Below are 21,328 nucleotides of genomic sequence, written 5' to 3' on the forward strand. Positions count from 1 at the left end.
TAATTTTTATTTGTATGTATTTATTTATTCTACAGAATGTTTACTGAACATTTGCTCTATGCTACACTTTGTGCTAAGAACTATGTGAAAGATTCAGGCATTAAAATCGTATATATAAATGTAAGAAACCATACTTTCTATTGTGTACATATAAAACTCTTATAATGCTGACAGGAACCTGTGATAAAATAATGGTAAAGAAGGAAGGATGGTATCATTCTGCTGATTTTAAATATGCTGTATTGGAGGTAGAGATAGAAAAAAGGAGGTTATATTAAATATTAATATTAATATTAAAAAGAACCCTATGAGGTAGGTAATATTATTTCCTTTTTACTGATGAGGAATTTGAGACTCAGGAGTTTAAGTAACTTGTGCAGGGTTGTGCTAATAGCAGTTAGCAAGGGCTGGGTTAGAATCTTTTGATTCTAAAATTTTAACTTGTGCTTTCTGGGCTGCAAGGCCGCAGCAGAGCCAAGGTTAGGCACCGTGGCCGCTTGTCGTGTTTTTGGCCTCTGGGGCCTCACAGCCCTTGATGGGAGGCAGGCTGGTGCTGGCCAGTTCCTGGAAGGCCTGGAGGCTCCATGTGTGAGCAGCTGGCCACGGGAAACAAACTTGACTTAACTATGTGCCTGCCTTGTGGTTACAAAACTATGAATGGAAGGGAGTCCATTAGGGTGGCTAATGCATTGTAGCCAGGAAGGCCTCATTTCCTCCCCCAGGGAGTGTAAATCTTTAGTGGAGCTAGCGAGATACTCTTTGTTTGTGAGCGAGTGCTTATTGGGGGTTATCCAGCTGAGAAGAGGAGAGCTATTGTCTGTCATATGTAAGAAGATTAGCATATTAATGCTGGAAATCTTCCAGTTACAGATCCAGCAATTAATTTTCAAACCCATTTTTTAGAGGGAATGTGTGTAATAGAAAGAGTAGACTGGAAGAGGCTTTGAAGTCGTATGAACCTGAAGGCATTGATTATGACCTTGGGCAACTTTCTTGTAAGTCTTAGTCTTCATTTTCTTCCCTGAAAATGAAGATAATGATTCTTGCTTGACAGGGTTGTTGTTAGGTTTTACAGAGATAATGTCAGTAGAGCACCTAACACAGCACTGGCACAGAGTAGGCATTCAGTAAACAGTAGTGGTGGGAGGGTGGTTTGTTTTTGCTGTCATTCCTGCTGATAACGTTGTCACTCTTGCTGCTCTGTGCCAATTACTCGTCAAATGCAGTTATGACAATGATTAGCATTTTCATTGTTGTCTTACTGTATTATTTACATTTCTTATGTATGGGTAACACATTGACCACTGTCTCATTTAGTTCTCAAAACAATCCTGTGAGGAGGGGATTCAGGGTTGGGATTATTATCCTCGGTATTGATAAAGGGACCGAGGCTCAGAGAGCTTGTGACTGGTCAAGGTTAGTAAGTGACAGACTCAGCCCCAGAGCTTAGGCCCTCAGGGTTCAAGTCCAGTTATTTTTCTGTTATAGAAGTGCTATCTGCTGGCCTGAATAGGAGGGATCTGATTAGGTGAAGGGCATTTAGCCTAGCCCAGAGTTAAGGACTACTGTAAAGAATTCCTGGTGTCCTGCCACCTCCTCTGTCATCCATGGCCTGCCTCTTTTTTCCCTTGCTGCTGCCAGCAGTGACCTCTGTGAGGTTCATAAGCACTGTCCCATCTTCCAGGATGGCCTGAGGAACTGCAAAGGCTCCAGATCTTAGTATGTTTGTAAGGGCTTGCAATCTTAATGTAATGTGTCTTTAGATCAATGTGTTCCTCTTTAGACATTAGAAAAAGGTAAACATCAGCTGTTATAGCAAGCTGCAGCCAGACCAGAAGCCTAACCTGATAGGAGACTCCACTCCAAAGCAATTTTTTCTCACTTGGGGCAGGGAATGGAGGTGATCAAAATGTTTTAAAAGATCATTTCTGTTCTTACTGATGAACTGGCTCATGGGAGAAGATTGTCCATACTTGATTGAAGAAATAATAGAATTTGGAGTTTTCCCATAAAAGTTGAATTATTCATCCTCTACACTTCTTGCTGATTCTGGAAAGACTAATTTTAGTTGTTCTGTTAGGTGTTCATGTTCTTGGCTGTTATTTCTAGGGAATAAACATTTAGGAAATAATTTAAGGTCTACTCCTATGGGATAGAGCAGCCTATTGCTAATGCTCTTTGTGGTTTAAAAACAAAGTATTTATCAACCCACTGAATTCTGTCTTTTCCTCTTCTTTTCTGAAAAGATTTGTTGAGCACCCACTGTGTGTCAGGCCCTGTGCTTGGCACCAGGGATTCTGAGCTTTCAAATGAGCTCTCAAGCTTCTCGAGAGACACACCCTAACTAATCATCATACAATTCAGTATGTGCTGAGTTCCACAAGAGAGGTATAAGTATAATTTTATGGGGCTTTAAAGAAGGCAAAAAGCCTATCTGGTTTGGAGAATGAGGTTTCTTTTGGTCTGATACAAAGTATAAGAAGGTTTGGAACATGTAAAAACAGTGGAGCAAGATGTTCTAAATGGAGAGAAGCACAGATTGTAGTATATGAAGGAATACAGTGAGAAAGAAGTAAGATAGGGGTCAGATCATAAGGACTTCGAATGTTGGGCCAAGGAGCATCTCTAGGCAAACAGGAGCCATTTCTGCTTTGAACAGGGGAGAGAGTCACCAAATGTGTACTGTGGGGAAGATTAATCTGGTTGTGTGTGCAGGATAAATGGGCGTCACTTTTGAGATTCTAATCCTGACTTTGCTACTGAATAGCTGTGTAGGCAAGTTACATATCCTCTCTAATCACAATTTCCTTATCTGTCAAAGGGGGTCAATAGTAATATTTAACTCATAACGTGTCTCAGAGGATTAAATGAAATACATATGAGAATACCCTACATAGTACCCGACAGATAAAAAAGGTCGCAAAAGTGCCTTGGAAACTGATGTGTTCCTTAAATTTGTATTATGTGAAAATTTGTTTATTTCTGTAGACAAAAAGCCTATCAATATCTTTTTCATACATAAACATTAAGGATCCCCTTTTTCTATTCTTTCTTAACCTGGTCAACTCTGATTTATTTTTCCACAACAAGTTCAAAAACTCATCTCCCCTTTATGAAACCTCTGCATTGACAGTGTGAAAGAGTTCTTGGCCCAGTTTTATGTTCCTGTAACACTTTGTCGGGACTTTTGTTATAGCATACCTCTTTTATATTGTGAATTTTAAAAGTATTTTTCTAATATAAGTATTTTATTTAGTAGCAAGTTTGATCTTCACACTTTGGTGCACATGAGAATTGCCTGGAGGGCTTATTAAAGTACAGAGTTTCTGAGGAAAAGGAAGTCCCTATTTACTTGGGCTTGGATTAAGTAGAGATCTAAGAAAGTAGAGAGATGAATGGAAAGATCAGTTTTTAAATTCTTTCACTTCCTCATTTAAATTCTTCATAACTATGTCTTATCCTCACCTCCAGTGACACCAGTACCAATGCCAAGTAATAAATGATCCTTATACTTAGCAAGTGAACTTTTCCATTAAATAGAAATTTTGTGCAAAAAAACAACCCACAGAATTTCTGATTCAGTAGGTTTATGTGGGGACTGAAAGTTTTTATTTCTAGCACATTCCTAGATAATGTTGATGTTGCTGGTCTGGGGACCTCACACTGAGTACCACTGGTCTCCAGAGATGAACTGTGATTTCCTCAAGGGCTAAGACCATATCTTATTCATTTCTATCTCCTTAGTGTTTATGTCTGGTACTTAGTAGGTGCTCAGTAAATGCTTAGTGACTCTGGTTGTACATTGAATGTACTCTAATTTCAGGTGGCCATTAAGCAGATGAACCTTCAGCAGCAGCCGAAGAAAGAGCTGATTATTAATGAGATCCTGGTCATGAGGGAAAACAAGAACCCAAATATTGTGAACTACTTGGACAGGTATGGAGTGGTAGTCCTGTCAGAGAGATAGGGCCTTTGGGATGGATGGATGGTGGAGCTCTTAGGGGAGAAGGCAACACTAGCCCTCAGAGCTGCCTCCATTTAAGATTCGTCTATGATGCTTGGCTCTCTGCCAATGACCCTGCATGTTGGTGGACACCTCTGATTGCTGTACAGCTTCTGGGTTAGGCTGAACCCTACCACCCTGTAGCTTCTCACAGCTGGTCCTGATACTGTTTGTTCTACCCCAGGGAACGCCTTTAGCCCATCTGCCTGAGTCAAACATGTATGTCTTTAAATCATTCTGCATCTCAAATCTTTCCTTATTCTGCTTACCCTGCTGAATAACTTCTAGTTTGTCTGCATTCTCTTAAAATGTGGCATTCAGTAGTTTCATTTGAGATTTCACCGGTACGGAGACATTGGGACCCCTCCTTTGTTCTAAACTCCACAGAACTTGATTTGATTTTTTTTTTTTTAAGAGTTTTGTTTCATTGTTGACCCCTGGTAAGTTTGTAGTCAATTCAAATCTCTGATCCTTGTTTGTTGGAAGATTTTTAATCACAGTCTCGTGTTCAGTGCTTGTGATTGGTCTGTTTTGTTTTTGTTTTTGTTTTTTTAGTTATTAAGCTTTTAATACATGCTTAGCACCAAGAAAAATGCAATGAGTTAGAAGGAAGCATATGGTACACATTCTCCAGTACTTTGAAATCTACTGAACTATACAAGATGGTACATAATTGAGTGCTGAATTTTGCAGATCAAACTAAGAATTCTGCGTGTAGTTTGAAAATGACACGACCCTCACAACTCCCGTGGAAGAAAAGTAAAGTATCCATCATGTCATGAAAGATCATAAAATTGGTCACTGATTTTATTGTATTGGATGGAGACTTTAAAATGTGTGACATAAAGAGCAGAAAAACATGAATCAGTAATAAACATGCCTGTAGATTTTAGGCTTCCGTTAAACATAATCGGACAAGGGAAGCTGCTTTAAGGCTAAATAATGTTCTCTTTTTGCTTCCTCTTCTGTCACTGGATTATTCTTAGCCCTCTGCTCTATTGTGATTCGCCAAGAATTCTCTTGTATTGCTACTATTGCTCATTAATCCATGTTTGGAATCCCTTCATCCTCTTCTCGATTTCACCTTTCTTGCCTTTTTGCCTCATTTCATTATTTGCCAACATAGTGAAACAGTTTCATTAAGATGAAGACACTTAGAGGGACTAATTTAACTTTCTGCCTATGATGGCCACTGACTAAGTCACTTGCCACTTAAGGGAAAACCCAAGTTTTGTCTTTAAGCTGACTGAAAATATCCACTGAATTCCTGGCCTTGAGATTCTTTTCCTATTCACTTGCTCATGATTTTTCTTTTTTTTTTTTTTAATCAGTCATCAATTTTATACACATCAGTGTATACATGTCAATCCCAATCGCCCAATACAGCACACCACCATCCCCACCCCACCGCGATTTTCCCCCCTTGGTGTCCATACGTTTGTTCTCTACATCTGTGTCTCAACTCTGCCCTGCAAACCGGTTCGTCTGTACCATTTTTCTAGGTTCCACATACATGCGTTAATATATGATATTTGTTTTTCTCTTTCTGACTTACTTCACTCTGTATGACAGTCTCTAGATCCATCCACGTCTCAACAAATGACTCAATTTCGTTCCTTTTTATGGCTGAGTAATATTCCATTGTATATATATACCACAACTTCTTTATCCATTCATCTGTCGACGGGCATTTAGGTTGCTTCCATGACCTGGCTATTGTAAATAGTGCTGCAATGAACATTGGGGTGCATGTGTCTTTTTGAATTACGGTTTTCTCTGGGTATATGCCCAGTAGTGGGATTGCTGGATCATATGGAAATTCTATTTTTAGTTTTTTAAGGAACCTCCATATTGTTCTCCATAGTGGCTGTATCAATTTACATTCCCACCAACAGTGCAAGAGGGTTCCCTTTTCTCCACACCCTCTCCAGCATTTGTTGTTTGTAGAATTTCTGATGATACCCATTCTAACTGGTGTGAGGTGATACCTCATTGTAGTTTTGATTTGTATTTCTCTAATAATTAGTGATGTTGAGCATCTTTTCATGTGCTTCTTGGCCATCTGTATGTCTTCTTTGGAGAAATGTCTATTTAGGTCTTCTGCCCATTTTTGGATTGGGTTGTTTGTTTCTTTAATATTGAGCTGAATGAGCTGTTTATATATTTTGGAGATTAATCCTTTGTCCGTTGATTCATTTGCAAATATTTTCTCCCATTCTGAGGGTTGTCTTTTCGTCTTGTTTATGGTTTCCTTTGCTGTTCAAAAACTTTGAAGTGTCGTTAGGTCCCATTTGTTTATTTTTGTTTTTATTTCCATTTCTCTAGGAGGTGGATCAAAAAAGATCTTGCTGTGATTTATGTCAAGGAGTGTTCTTCCTATATTTTCCTCTAAGAGTTTTATAGTGTCCGGTCTTACATTTAGGTCTCAAATCCATTTTGAGTTTATTTTTGTGTATGGTATTAGGGAGTATTCTAATTTCATTCTTTTACATGTAGCTGTCCAGTTTTCCCAGCACCACTTATTGAAGAGACTGTCTTTTCTCCATTGTATATCGTTGCCTCCTTTGTCATAGATTAGTTGACCATAGGTGCGTGGGTTTATCTCTGGGCTTTCTATCTTGTTCCATTGATCTCTGTTTTTGTTTTTGTGCCAGTACCATATTGTCTTGATTACTGTAGCTTTGTAGGATAGTCTGAAGTCAGGGAGTCTGATTCCTCCAGCTCCGTTTTTTTCCCTCAAGACTGCTTTGGCTATTCGGAGTCTTTTGTGTCTCCATACAAATTTTAAGATGATTTGTTCTAGTTCCGTAAAAAATGCCAATGGTAATTTGATAGGGATTGCATTGAATCTGTAGATTGCTTTGGGTAGTATAGTCATTTTTTTTAAAAATTTTTATTTATTTATTTATTTATGGCTATGTTGGGTCTTCGTTTCTGTGCGAGGGCTTTCTCCAGTTGCGGCAAGTGGGGGCCACTCTTCATCGTGGTGTGCAGGCCTCTCACTATCGCGGCCTCTCTGGTTGCGGAGCACTGGCTCCAGACGCGCAGGCTCAGTAATTGTGGCTCATGGGCCTAGTTGCTCCACGGCATGTGGGATCTTCCCACACCAGGACTCGAACCCTTGTCCCCTGCATTGGCAGGCAGATTCTCAACCACTGCGCCACCAGGGAAGCCCAGTATAGTCATTATCACAATATTGATTCTTCCAATCCAAGAACATGGTATATCTCTCCATCTGTTGGTATCATCTTTAATTTATTTCATCAGTGTCTTATAGTTTTCTGCATACAGGTCTTTTGTCTCCTTAGGTAGGTTTATTCCTAGGTATTTTATTCTTTCTGTTGCACTGGTAAATGGGAGTGTTTCCTTAATTTCTCTTTCAGATTTTTCATCATTAGTGTATAGGAATGCAAGAGATTTCTGTGCATTAATTTTGTATCTTGCAACTTTACCAAATTCATTGATTAGCTCTAGTAGTTTTCTGGTGGCAGTTTTAGGATTCTCTATGTATAGTATCATGTCATCTGCAAACAGTGACAGTTTTACTTCTCCTTTTCCAATTTGTATTCCTTTTATTTCTTTTTCTTCTCTGATTGCCATGGCTAGGACTTCCAAAACTATGTTGAATAATAGTGGTGAGAGTGGACATCCTTGTCTCGTTCCTGATCTTAGAAAAATGCTTTCAGGTTTTCACCGTTGAGAATGATGTTTGCTGTGGGTTTGTCGTATATGGCCTTTATTATGTTTAGGTAGGTTCCCTCTGTGCCCAGTTTCTGGAGAGTTTTTATCGTAAACTGGTGTTGAATTTGTCAAAAGCTTTTTCTGCATCTATTGAGATGATCATATGGTTTTTCTTCTTCAGTTTGTTAACATAGTGTATCACATTGATTGATTTGCGTACAGTGAAGAATCCTTGCATCCCTGGGATAAATCCCACTTGATCGTGGTGTATGATCCTTTTAATGTGATGTTGGATTCTGTTTGCTAGTATTTTGTTGAGGATTTTTGCATCGATATTCATCAGTGATATTGGTCTGTAATTTTCTTTTTTTGTAGTCTCTTTGTCTGGTTTTGGTGTCAGGGAGATGGTGGCCTCATAGAATGAGTTTGAGAGTGCTCCTTCCTCTGCAATTTTTTGGAAGGGTTTGAGAAGGATGGGTGTTAGCTCTTCTCTAAATGTTTGATAGAATTCACCTGTGAAGCCATCTGGTCCTGGACTTTTGTTTGTTGGAAGATTTTTAATCGCATTTTCAATTTCAGTGCTTGTAATTGGTCTGTTTATATTTTCTGTTTCTTCCTGGTTCAGTCTTGGGAGGTTGTGCTTTTCTAACAATTTGTCCATTTCTTCCATGTTTTCCATTTTATTGGCATATAGGTGCTTGTAGTAATCTCTCATGATCCTTTGTATTTCTGCAGTGTCAGTTGTTACTTTTCCTTTTTCATTTCTAATTCTATTGATTTGAGTCTTCTCCCTTTTTTTCGTGATGAGTCTGGCTAATGGTTTATCAATTTTGTTTATCTTCTCAAAGAACCAGCTTGTAGTTTTATTGATGTTTGCTATTGTTTCCTTCATTTCTTTTTCATTTATTTCTGATTTGATCTTTATGATTTCTTTCCTTCTGCTAAGTTTGGGGTTTTTTTGTTCTTCTTTCTCCAACTGCTTTAGATGTAAAGTTAGGTTGTTTATTTGAGATGTTTCTTGTTTCTTGAGGTAGGATTGTACTGCTATAAACTTCCCTCTTAGGGGCTTCCCTGGTGGCGCAGTGGTTGAGAATCTGCCTGCCAATGCAGGGGACATGGGTTCGAGTCCTGGTGTGGGAAGATCCCACATGCCGTGGAGCAACTAGGCCCATGAGCCACAATTACTGAGCCTGTGCGTCTGGAGCCTGTGCTCCGCAACAAGAGAGGCCGCGATAATGAGAGGCCCGCGCACCGCGATGAAGAGTGGCCCCCACTTGCCGCAACTGGAGAAAGCCCTCGCACAGAAACGAAGACCCAACACAGCCATAAATAAATAAATAAATAAATAAACCCAAAGCTTAAAAAAACAAAAACAAAAAACTTCCCTCTTAGAACTGCTTTTGCTGCATCCCCTAGGTTTTGGGTCATCGTGTTTTCATTGTCATTTGTTTCTAAGTATTTTTTGATTTCCTCTTTGATTTCTTCAGTGATCTCTTGGTTGTTTAGTAGTGTATTGTTTATCCTCCATGTGCTTGTATTTTTTGCAGATTTTTTTCTGTAATTGATACCTAGCCTCATAGTGTTGTGGTCAGAAAAGATACTTGACATGATTTCAATTTTCTTAAATTTACCAAGGCTTGATTTGTGACCCAAGATATGATCTATCCTGGAGAATGTTCCATGAGCACTTGAGAAGAAAGTGTATTCTGTTCTTTTTGGATGGAATCTCCTATAAATATCAGTTAAGTCCATCTTGGTTAATGTATCATTTAAAGCTTGTGTTTCCTTATTTATTTTCATTTTGGATGATCTGTCCATTGGTGAAAGTGGGGTGTTAAAGTCCCCTAGTATGACTGTCAATTTCCCCTTTTATGGCTGTTAGCATTTGCCTTATATATTGAGGTGCCCCTATGTTGGGTGCATAAATATTTACAATTGCTGTGTCTTCTTCTTGGATTGATCCCTTGATCATTATGTAGTGTCCTTCTTTGTCTCTTGTAATAGTCTTCATTTTAAAGTCATTTTGTCTGCTATGAGAATTGCTACTCCAGCTTTCTTTTGATTTCCATTTGCATGGAATATCTTTTCCCATCCCCTCACTTTCAGTCTGTATGTGTCCCTAGGTCTGAAGTGGGTCTCTTGTAGACAGCATATGTATGGGTCTTGTTATTGTATCCGTTCAGCCAGCCTATGTCTTTTGGTTGGAGCATTAATCCATTTACATTTAAGGTAATTATTGATATGTATGTTCCTATTACCATTTTAATTGTTTTGGGTTTGTTATTGTAGGTCTTTTCCTTCTCTTGTGTTTCCTGCCTAGAGAAGTTCCTGTAGCATTTGTTGTAAAGCTGGTTTGGTGGTGCTGATTTCTCTTAGATTTTACTTGTCTGCAAAGGTTTTAATTTCTCCATCGAATCTGAATGAGATCCTTGCTGGTTAGAGTAATCTTGGTTGTACCTTTTTCCCTTTCATCACTTTAAATATGTCCTGCCACTCCCTTCTGGCTTGCAGAGTTTCTGCTGAAAGATCAGCTGTTAACCTTATGGGGATTTCCTTATGTGTTATTTGTTGTTTTTCCCTTGCTGCTTTTACTATTTTTCTTTTTGTATTTAATTTTTGATAGTTTGATTAATATGCGTCTTGGCATGTTTCTCCTTGGATTTATCCTGTATGGGACTCTCTGTGCTTCCTGGACTTGATTGACTATTTCCTTTCCCATATTAGGGAAGTTTTCAACTATCATCTCTGCAAATATTTTCTCAGTCCCTTTCTTTTTCTCTTCTTCTTCTGGGACCCCTATAATTCGAATGTTGGTGCATTTAATGTTATCCCAGAGGTCTCTGAGACTGTCCTCAATTCTTTTCATTCTTTTTCCTTTATTCTGCTCTGTGATAGTTATTTCCACTATTTTATCTTCCAGGTCACTTATCCGTTCTTCTGCCTCAGTTATTGTGCTATTGATTCCTTCTAGAGAATTTTAAATTTCATTTATTGTGTTGTTCATCATTGTTTGTTTGCTCTTTAGTTCTTCTAGGTCCTTGTTAAACATTTCTTGTATTTTCTCCATTCTGTTTCCAAGATTTTGGATCATTTTTACTATCATTACTCTGAATTCTTTTTCAAGTAGACTGCCTATTTCCTCTTCATTTGTTTGGTCTCGTGGGCTTTTACCTTGCTCCTTCATCTGCTGTGTGTTTCTCTGTCTTCTCATTTTGCTTAACTTACTGTGTTTGGGGGTCTTCTCTTCACAGGCTGCAGGTTGGTAGTTCCCGTTGTTTTTGGTGTCTGCCCCCAGTGGGTATGGTTGGTTCAGTGGGTTGTGTAGGCTTCCTGGTGGAAGAGACTGGTGCCTGTGTTCTGGTGGATGAGGCTGGATCTTGTCTTTGTGGTGGGCAGGACCGCGTCCGGTGGTGTGTTTTGGGGTGTCTGTGACCTTATTATGATTTTAGGCAGCCTCTCTGCTAATGGGTAGGGTTGTGTACCTGTCTTGCTAGTTGTTTGGCATAGGGTGTCCAGCACTGTAGCTTGCTGGTCGTTGAGTGGAGCTGTTAGCTTTGAGATGGAGATCTCTGGGAGAGCTTTTGCCGTTTGTTTTTACGTGGAGCTGGGAAGTCTCTGGTGGACCAGTGTCCTGAACTCGGCTCTTCCACCTCAGAGGCACAAGCCTGGCTCCCGGCTGGAGCACCAAGACCCTGTCAGCCACACAGCTCAGAAGAAAAGGGAGGAAAAAAAGACAAAGAAAGAAAGAAAAAAATAAAGTTATTAAAATAAAACATTTAAAAAAATATTAAAAATAAAAAAATTTAAAAGTAATAAAAGAAAGAAAGAAAGAAGAGAGCAACCAAACCAAAAAACAAATCCACCAATGATTACAAGCGCTAAAAACTATACTAAAACAAAACAAAACAAAAAAACGGACAGACAGAACCCTAGGACAAATGGTAAAAGCAAAGCTATACAGACAAAATCACACAAAGAAGCATACACATACACACTCACAAAAAGAGAAAAAGGAAAAAAAATGTATGTATATATAAAAAAAAAAGAAGAGGAAGGGAGCAACCAAATCAATAAACAAATCTACCAATGATAATGAACTCTAAATACAAACTAAGATAAACATGAGACCAGACACAAATTAGATGTAGAAAGCAAACCCCAAGTCTACAGTTGCTCCCAAAGTCCACCGCCTCAATTTTGGGATGATTCGTTGTCTATTCAGGTATTCCAGAGATGCAGGGTACATCAAGCTGATTGTGGAGATTTAATCTGCTGCTCTTGAGGCTGCTGGGAGAAATTTTTCTTTCTCTTCTTTGTTTGCACAGCTCCCGGGTTCAGCTTTGGATTTGGCCCCGCCTCTGCATGTAGGTCACCTGAGGGCATCTGTTCCCACCCAGACAGGACAGGGATAAAGTAGCAGCTGATTAGGGGGCTCTGGCTCACTCAGGCTGGGGCGTTGGGAGGGAGTGGTATGGAATGCGGGGCGAGCCTGCAGTGGCAGAGGCCAGTGTGACGTTGCCACAGCCTGAGGCACGCCGTATGTTCTCCCAGGGAAATTGTCCCTGGATCACGCCACCCTGGTAGTGGCGGGCTGTATAGGCTCCCAGGAGGGGAGGTGTGGATAGTGACCTGTGCTCGCACACAGGCTTCTTGGTGGCTGCAGCAGCAGCCTTAGCATTTCATGCCCGTGTCTGGTGTCTACACTGATAACCGTGACTCGCACCCGTCTCTGGAGCTCATTTATGCGGTGCTCTGAATCCCTTCTCCTCGAGCACCCCGAAACAGTGGTCTCTTGCCTGTTAGGCAGGTCCTGACTTTTTCCTGGACTCCCTCCTGGCCAGCTGTGGTGCACTAGCCCCTTCAGGCTGTGTTCACGCAGCCAACCCCAGTCCTCTCCCTGGGATCTGACCCCTGAAGCCCGAGCCTCAGCTCCCAGCCCCCACCTGTCCTGGTGGGTGAGCAGACAAGCCTCTTGGGCTGGTGAGTGCTGGTCGGCACTGATCCTCTGTGCAGGAATCTCTCTGCTTTGCCCTCTGCATCCCTGTTGCTGCGCTCTCCTCCGTGGCTCCGGAGTTTCTCCCTGCCGCACTCCCCCCCACATCTCCGCCAGTGAAGGGGCTTCCTAGTGTGTGGAAACTTTTCCTCCTTCACAGCTCCCTCCCAGAGGTGCAGGTCCCATCCCTATTCTTTTGTCTCTGTTTTTTCTTTTTTGTTTTGCCTACCCAGGTACGTGGGGAGTTTCTTGCCTTTTGGGAAGTCTGAGGTCTTCTGCCAGCATTCTGTAGGTGTTCTGTAGGAGTTGTTCCACATGTAGATGTATTTCTAATGTATTTGTGGGGAGGAAGGTGATCTCCATGTCTTACTCCTCCACCATCTTGAAGGTCTCTCCTAGGTGACGTTTTTGTTTATCACATAATAGAGCTGAGTTATCCACTCCCTGAGTGAGACTATCAGTTTTAACTCATGTCAGCCCCATAATCTCTCTAGGGATACAGTACTAATTGGGAACCCTTGGCTTCCAGAAGCAGCTTTGGTTCTGCAGCGTTTACTGAATTTATTCCATTCTTAGAATCAGAGACATTCAAAATGGAGATCATTGTCAGCATAATGGCTATGTGTATAAAACTCTACAGCTTTTCAATGGCTCTTATAGTCAATACTTCATTTTGCATTTACAATTATCTTTTATTTTACTCATTGAATTATTCAGTAAATATTGACATCTACTGTGCCACACTTTCTGGGAATGGAATCTTGAACAAGACCCAGTATGGGTCTCATGGATCTCAAATCTAATAGAATTCTAAAGGAGATTTAGTGACTTTCCCTAATATTGGTAAGATGGACTCCAAATCCCATCTTTGTCAAATGTTTGGATGCTCTCTGCTTTCATGCAGAGAGGTGTGGGAATCATGCCTAATTTTAGGAAGTACTACTTTGTGTTGTGATTAAATAATTTTATATCTTCAGCCTAGTGATTGTAGTTCTGTCTTTTGGGGCTTCACAGAACAGTGTACTTTGTTTTCCCCAGGTGAATCCTTAAGAGATGTCAAGTTAGTGATTCTGTCCCACAGATTCTGCTTTTCCTTAGAAAAAAAGAACCCTAGACTCTTCCAGAACTGAGGGAAATGCACAGTCACTCTGGTATATGCTTGTCCTTTGAAAGCCACTGCTATGGTCCAGTGTACTCTATTCCTTCTCACCCTTTATCTTTACTCCTACAGTTACCTCGTGGGAGATGAGCTATGGGTTGTCATGGAATATTTGGCTGGAGGTTCTTTGACAGACGTGGTAACAGAAACCTGCATGGATGAAGGCCAGATTGCAGCTGTGTGCCGTGAGGTAAGGCAAGTGGCCAACCAGACTTGAGCAGGACATGGCCTCCATATCCATATATCTCAAAGTTCTGCATCTGATGGAATCTCAGCCTGGGCACTGTAGAGGTGGGAGAAATTAGTTGTACTCTCTCCCATCATCCTCCTTTTATACCTGTTTTTAAAGATTACTATATTCTGAAAGTTAGAAAGTTCCAAAATATATATATATGCACACATATGTGTATATATGCATAATCACGCATAATTTCAACCTCTTAAAAATAACTGCATGACCACTTATTTTCCTTTACCTCTTTTTTATGGGTATATATTTTAATCATATTTTTATTCTGCTTTCCTACTTTATTCATATGCTATGAAGGAAATAAAGCAGAGTAAAAAGATAGTGACAGAGGAGGTACTATTTCAGACAGAGTAGTCAGGGAAGGTTTTGCCATAGATTTGAGTAAAGATCTGAATGGTATGAAAGAGTAAGCCAAGCAAAAATCTAGGGTAAAATACTTCCAGGCAAAAGAAATAGGAAACAAAGCTTAAATAGGTATTCTCCTCTCTCCTCATTGCTACTATATGTCTCAAGTCTGTAAAATGCTTGTATAAGAAAGGAAAATAAATACCTCTGCAAGGCCTCCATGAAAAGCAGTGCCCTCAGGGGATAGCCACATTTTCGTTAGAGCAAGAAGATGAGGGGAGTATTAGAAGAAGTTGAGCATATTGGGTGCTTTGCTGATAAGAGACTGGAACTTCTGATAGCCTAATAATAGAAAAGTTTGGGAATGAGGGAGAGTAGAAGATTTAAGTGATTAAAAGATTAGGTTCAGAGTTTTATGGGGATCAGTATGCTTGGGTTTTGATGATGCAAGATTTGGAGGCATAGCGATGTAGTTTTATATTAATATTAGGAAACATAAAGTCATGTGAAATCAATACTGTCCTAGAAAATATGATCACCTTTTCATTAAAAACCCTGGGATCTAGAACACATACACACATAGGTTAATGGAATTAACACAGGCCTGGGATTCTTAGGAGATCTGATTTCTTTTCTTTGCTGTACCACTAAGGCAGTGTTTCTCAACTTTTGTTTCATTATCTTCCCTCCCCCACCCAGAAGCCTTTTAAGACATGTTTGCCTAATCACATTCCCTTCATGAAATTTGATACCATAGATTAACTGTATATCTGTTTATATACTGGGGACCTTTGGAAAACCACAACCATTGTAATATCTAAGATGTTTTTCAGTCTCCCCAGGGACTGACTTTCACTGGTTGAGATACATGTAAATGTATGCTTGGGGAAATCAATAAGCCTCAAGTGATTTATCTTAGAAATTGCAACATTCACACTGTATATGCCTTAGGGGTACCATATGGGTCAAAAAGCATTTGGAGAAACATTTAAATGTTAACTAAATAGGTGGCATTACTATTATCCTTAAGTTCTCATAGAGATAGCTCCCCTTTCTAAAAATACCTTTATTGAGATATAATTCAATACCATATTATTCACCCATTTAAAGTGTATAATTTAATGGGTTTTAGTATATTGAGTTATACAGCCATCACCATAATCAATTTTAGAACATTTTCGACACCCTAAAAAGAAACTCCATATCTATTAGCAGTCACCCCCCCACCCTCTTTCCCAGCCCTCCCATCCCTGTGCAACCACTAATCTATTTTCTGTCTCTATATATTTGCTTGTCCCAGGCATTTCTTGTAAATGGAATCATATAATATGTGCATCTGACTGGCTTCTTTTGCTTAGCATAATATTTTGAAGGTTTATCTGTGTTATAGCATATGTCCTTTTACTAGCAAATAAGATTCTGTTTACTTATCTTTACATCAATTGATGGACATTTGGGTAATTTCCACTGTTTGGCTGTTATGGATGATGCTGTGAACGTTCGCGTACAAGTTGTTGGTTGGATGTATGTTTTCATTTCTCTTGGGTATATGCCTAGGAGTGGAACTTCTGGTCATACAGCAACTCTATGTTTAATATTTTAAGGACTGGCCAAAATGTTTTCCACAATGGCTGTACCATTTTATATTCCCACCAGCAATGCATGAGGGTTCCAATTTCTTGAAATCATCCTTGTTGTTTATAATTTTTTTTAAATTAATTAATTAATTAATTAAGTTTTGGCTGCGTTGGGTCTTCATTGCTGTGCGTGGGCTTTCTCTAGTTGTGGTGAGTGGGGGCTACTCTTCGTTGTGGTGCATGGACTTCTCGTTGCAGTGGCTTCTCTTGTTGTGGAGCATGGGCTCTAGGTGCGTGGGCTTCAGTAGTTGTGGCTCACGGGCTCTAGAGCACAGGCTCAGTAGTTGTGGCGCACTGGCTTTGTTGCTCCGTGGCATCTGGGATCTTCCTGGAGGAGGGATCGAACCCATGTCCCCTGCATTGGCAGGCGGATTCTTAACCACTGTGCCACCAGGGAAGTCCCTGTTCATAATTTTTTACATCCAGAGGCCAAAGTGTCTAGCCTCCTTAGGAAAGCAAGTCATACATTTCCAGGGAAAGGCCGCTTCTGGATATTGGTTTGTTTTTAATTTAGCCATTGATATGTTCTTAGAAAGTGAAGTATTAAGTTGAGAATATTTAAATAGTATTTTCTAATTGGTTTGCATTTTTAGTGTTTTTTAATCACTGGAAGCCCCTAAAATTTTAGCTTTCGGTTCTGAACTTAAATTAGTAGATTTAGTAGTAACTCTGAGAGTATCTTTTCTGATCCCCACATTTTACAGATGGGGGATAGCCAGTAGCCCAGAGGGAGTAAGAGATTTGTCTGGAATAATATTGTTGGTCAGAACCATGCATTTTCATTGTTCCATTCAGTCTCTATGTTACTCATTCTGCTTGCTAAGTCTGGGTGTTTTCCAAGGTTCTTTTCTTTCTCCTCTATCTCCTATAGCATTTGCCAGTTCCAACCATTACCATAACTTAAAAAAAAATCACCTCTTCACGAATGACTTGTAAACATTTATTTCAAGTCCAGCGTCTGTACAGAACTCAAGATTCACATCTGCAGTGGCCTACCAGACATTAGTCTGCAAATGTTTATAGGAATATAAAAACCAGCATACCCCAAACAGTACAAATTTATCTCCTCACCAAAATAAGATTATCCTCCTAAGTTCACTGCTTCTAATATCATTTCCGTTTGTCTAGTTTCCCAAATGTGACTCTTATTTGTCACTTTCCTCCAGTTTTTTCATTACGAAATCCTTTCCATTCTTCCTCAGTATTTATTTATTTTTTATTGCCTCAGGTTCTTTGGCAAGGTGCTGATGTTCTGTAAACAACTCTAAAATACTTTGGAGGAACTCCTGTAGTTAAAGAAAACTATTATAAGCTATGTTGTAATACGATATGGTCAAGTATATTATAAGAAAGATATAAGACAGCACGGAGTGTTAAAAGAATGCTTAGCTAGGAGACAGGAGACTAGGTTCCAGACGTGCCTCTTCCACTTATTTGGAGTAAGTCCTTTTACTCACTGGGGCCTCACTTTTGTTATCATCAAATGAGCAGGTTGGATTAGCGATTTTCTGTAAGTCTTCATATTATATGTCCTTTCTTTCTCCCTCTGCCCACACCACTTCAATAGTGCCTGCAGGCTTTGGAGTTTCTGCATTCGAGCCAAGTTATTCATAGAGACATCAAGAGTGACAACATCCTGTTGGGAATGGATGGCTCTGTCAAGCTAAGTGAGTAGGAGTGGTAATACTTCTCTTCCCTGTGGGACCCTGTCTCCTCTGGGATGATAATCATATAAGAGTAGCTACAAGACTCACCAGAGGATCTGTATTTCCTTGGATATGCGAGCAGTTTATATTACTCAGTACTGTATAGGATGACATTTCTTTTTTTTTTTCCACTCATTTATACATTCAGCCAAAAAAATTTACTGAATGCCCACTATGTGCTAGGACCCGTGATGGGCACTGAGGATACTTTTGCCTGTATTTAAGTAGTTCTCAATCTAGTATGGGAAACACAAAATACATAATTAGAAGAAAGAGTTTAGTGTAACTTCTTTCATTCAGTCATTCATTCAGCAAACTTTTATTAAATGTCTGTTGTATGCTGGGCCCTCTGGGAATGAAAAAAATGAGTAAGAAGACATAGTCCTTCTTATTGAAGGCCTCATAATTAAATAAACATATAATTGCAATATAATGGGAATGAACTGCAGGCAGAACATTTTGTTCAAATGTGTAAGGACCAATAGTCCAGACAAACAGGTTGTGTCACAGGTGGATGGGCTGCTTATGGGAAGACTGTTAGCAGTCTCTGTCTTGGGGCACAGGGTGAGGAACTTATTAAAAGCAGGGCCATGCCTAGTTGTAGGTGATTAGGGTTTAAGTCCAGGACTCATGCCCAGGAAATAAAGCAAGGACCTAGTTACCAGATACTGATGTATGGGAATGATTTTCAAGAAGAAAGCAGTACTGGGGCAAGTAATCAAGGTCAATGGGGGCGGCTTGGACTTTAATGTCTAGTGCTTCTGGTTTGAGGAGGGGTAAGGAAGCCAGAGATGATATATGTTATGTTCCTTCTTCAGGGTTGAACAGGAGACAGGCTAAGGGCTGAAGGTGGCAGTTAAGTGATTCTAGCTTTGGAGAGACAAGGGATGCAGTGGCTAGGATGCAGGCAGAGCTTGATACCTAGGGGTAGGCACATAGTCAATATTTACAGAAGGAATACCCTACATATATATCCTTTCTGTCTTGTCTTTTCTTTTTCTAGCTGATTTTGGATTCTGTGCCCAGATCACCCCAGAGCAGAGCAAACGGAGCACTATGGTGGGAACACCGTACTGGATGGCACCAGAGGTTGTGACACGGAAGGCCTATGGGCCTAAGGTTGACATTTGGTCCCTGGGCATCATGGCCATCGAAATGATTGAAGGGGAGCCCCCATACCTTAATGAAAATCCTCTGAGAGTGAGTGTTACTAGGCCCATATCAAGATGTTTGGGCTGTTGGATTTCTCTTTTCTGGATAAAACTAGGCACTGTTGAATTTAAAGTATAAATGCTTAAAGAAAAGGTATATTAGCATTCATTCATTCATTTATTCAATGATTATTTGAGTTCTTATCATGGGCAAGAAACTGTTCTACTGATAATAAATTAATATATAGTAACAGAAGATAAGAGCTGTGAAAAAAAGCAGAGTAAGTGGCTTAAGAGAGTAAGGGGGGAAGGAGGGAGAAGTGTGCTATTTTAGTCTAGGTAGAGAATGAAGTCTTCTCTTATAAGTTATTTGAGGAGAAATCTGAAGAAAATAAAGTAGTGAGCCATGAGATTAATCTGACGTAAGAGTTTTCCAGGTGTCAAGTAGATAAAGAACTTGTTTTGAGAACGTGCTTGATACATCCTAGGGAAAACCAAGGAGGCCAGTGTCCGTGAAGTGAGTGAACAGAGTGGACAAGGTTCTGTGTTAATTTGAAATGTTTATTAAACATCCAGGTGGAGATGCTGAGTAGAATTGGGCATAAGAGTTCAGAGTTCAAGGGTGAGAGGTCAGGACTCTAAATATAAATTTATTAGTAGGTATTACAGAGTTGGTTTATTTAAAAATCAGAGCTAGTTGATAATGAGATCACTCACCTAGGGAGTGAGGGGAGAGTACTGAGACCTGGGATACTGTCATGTTTACAGGTTAGAGGAGCTAGCAAAGTGGCCAATGAGTAGCCTTCCAGGTAGGAGAACTGAGAGAAGTGTCCTGGAGGCCAAGAGGACAAAGTGTTTCGAGAAGGAGGATGGATCACTGTATCAAACCTGACTGATAGGTTGCATTTAAGATAATGCTAAGAAATGATCATTAGATTTGCCAGTGTGAAGGTTATTGATGACTTTGACAATCAGTTTCACTGGAGTGATAGGAATAAAAGCCTAATTAGAGTAAATTCACCAGAGTGGGCAAAGTTGAGATGGCATGTGTAAGCAGTTAGTTTTTACTTTTCATTTTTGTTTTCTTTTAAAGGAGTTTTGCTTTAAGGTAAGGAGTTTTGTTAAGGTAACAGTGGAGCAATATCTTAAAGTGGAGTCGGGGGAGGGTTTGTTTGTTTGTTTATTTATGGCTGTGTTGTGTCTTCGTTGCTGCACGTGGGCTTTCTCTAGTTGCAAAGAGCGGGGGCTACTCTTTGTTGTGGTGCGTGGGCTTCTCACTGGGGTGGCTTCACTTGTTGCGGAGCACAGGCTCTAGGTGCGCAGGCTTCAGTAGTTGTGGCACGCAGGCTCAGTAGTTGTGGCTCGCGGGCTCTAGAGTGCAGGCTCAGTAGTTGTGGTGCACGGGCTTAGTTGCTCTGCAGCATGTGGGATCTTCCCGGACCAGGGCTCAAACCCGTCTACCCTGCATTGGCAGGTGGATTCTTAACCACTGTGCCACCAGCGAAATCCCTTTTTTTTTTTTTAAGATGATATTATTATAGCATGTTTTTGTGCAGATGGGACTGATCTAGTGGAGAGGAAAATGGTCACGTACAAGAGAGAAGTGACATCTGTAAGAGTGATGTCCTTAAGTAGATGAGGGGGGTTGGATCAAGTACTGAAGTAAAGAGCATTAGATTAGAATATGCACAATTTATCCATTGTAATAGGAGAGGGAAAGCAGGGTATGTGAATACAGATGCAAGTAGGTTGGTAATTTTGATCATGGGCAAATGTGAGAGTTACTTTTATTGCTTTCATTTTGTTGTTTATTCCAACCTCCCATTCAGTGCAGGAATTCCCTGTGCATTGTCATTGATAGGCGGTCATCTAATTTTAGTTGGATACCTCTTCGATAGCTCTGATTATTGAAAAGTGCTTTAGTGTACCAAACTAAAACTACCTTCGTAGTTTCTACCCTCGGCTCCCAGTTTTGCCCTGTGGATCCACATGCCACTCATCTTCTTTCACCTTAGAATGGCCTTGAAAACGATATCAGTAGGGCGTGACAAAAATAAGACTGGGAGTAGAGTCAGAGGACATGAACTTGTGTAAACAGCATGATTCCAGGCATATCTCTTTATGTTTCTGGACTTTATCTGTGAAATGGGGATGATAATTCTTGCCCTGCCTATTACCCAGAGTTATTGTGGTCATTAAATGAGACAGTATTTGTGTAAACACTTTATGAATTAAAGTGCTGAGTGCTTTAAAAGGTTTAGTTTCACTGTGTTTTTCTTTACCTTTCCTAGGAGATGCTTCATGTTAGGGGACCAGGATGGCAACAGTGAAACAGGTTGCTCCTTTACAGAACACTTCCTTTATATATATTTCTGTCCTGCTAGAAGAGATCAGTTTTTAGAT

At 40.1% G+C, this 21,328-nt stretch overlaps 1 protein-coding gene across 12 annotated transcripts in view; it reads left to right on the forward strand.

Annotated features, from left to right (window-relative positions):
• The window catches only part of PAK1 (p21 (RAC1) activated kinase 1), a 151,773-nt gene that overhangs the window by 124,091 nt on the left and 6,354 nt on the right, over nt 1–21,328 (forward strand). For all 12 annotated transcript variants that reach the window (XM_082410355.1, XM_082410358.1, XM_082410356.1 and 9 more), the window contains 4 exons: nt 3,824–3,936; nt 13,909–14,026; nt 17,636–17,735; nt 18,778–18,974. In XM_082410355.1, the coding sequence (XP_082266481.1) occupies nt 3,824–3,936; nt 13,909–14,026; nt 17,636–17,735; nt 18,778–18,974 (528 nt within the window). The remainder of the gene's footprint in view (nt 1–3,823; nt 3,937–13,908; nt 14,027–17,635; nt 17,736–18,777; nt 18,975–21,328) is intronic.

The sequence above is a fragment of the Balaenoptera physalus genome (assembly GCF_965194825.1).
Source record: "Balaenoptera physalus genome assembly, chromosome: 10".
NCBI classification, from domain to species: domain Eukaryota; kingdom Metazoa; phylum Chordata; class Mammalia; order Artiodactyla; family Balaenopteridae; genus Balaenoptera; species Balaenoptera physalus.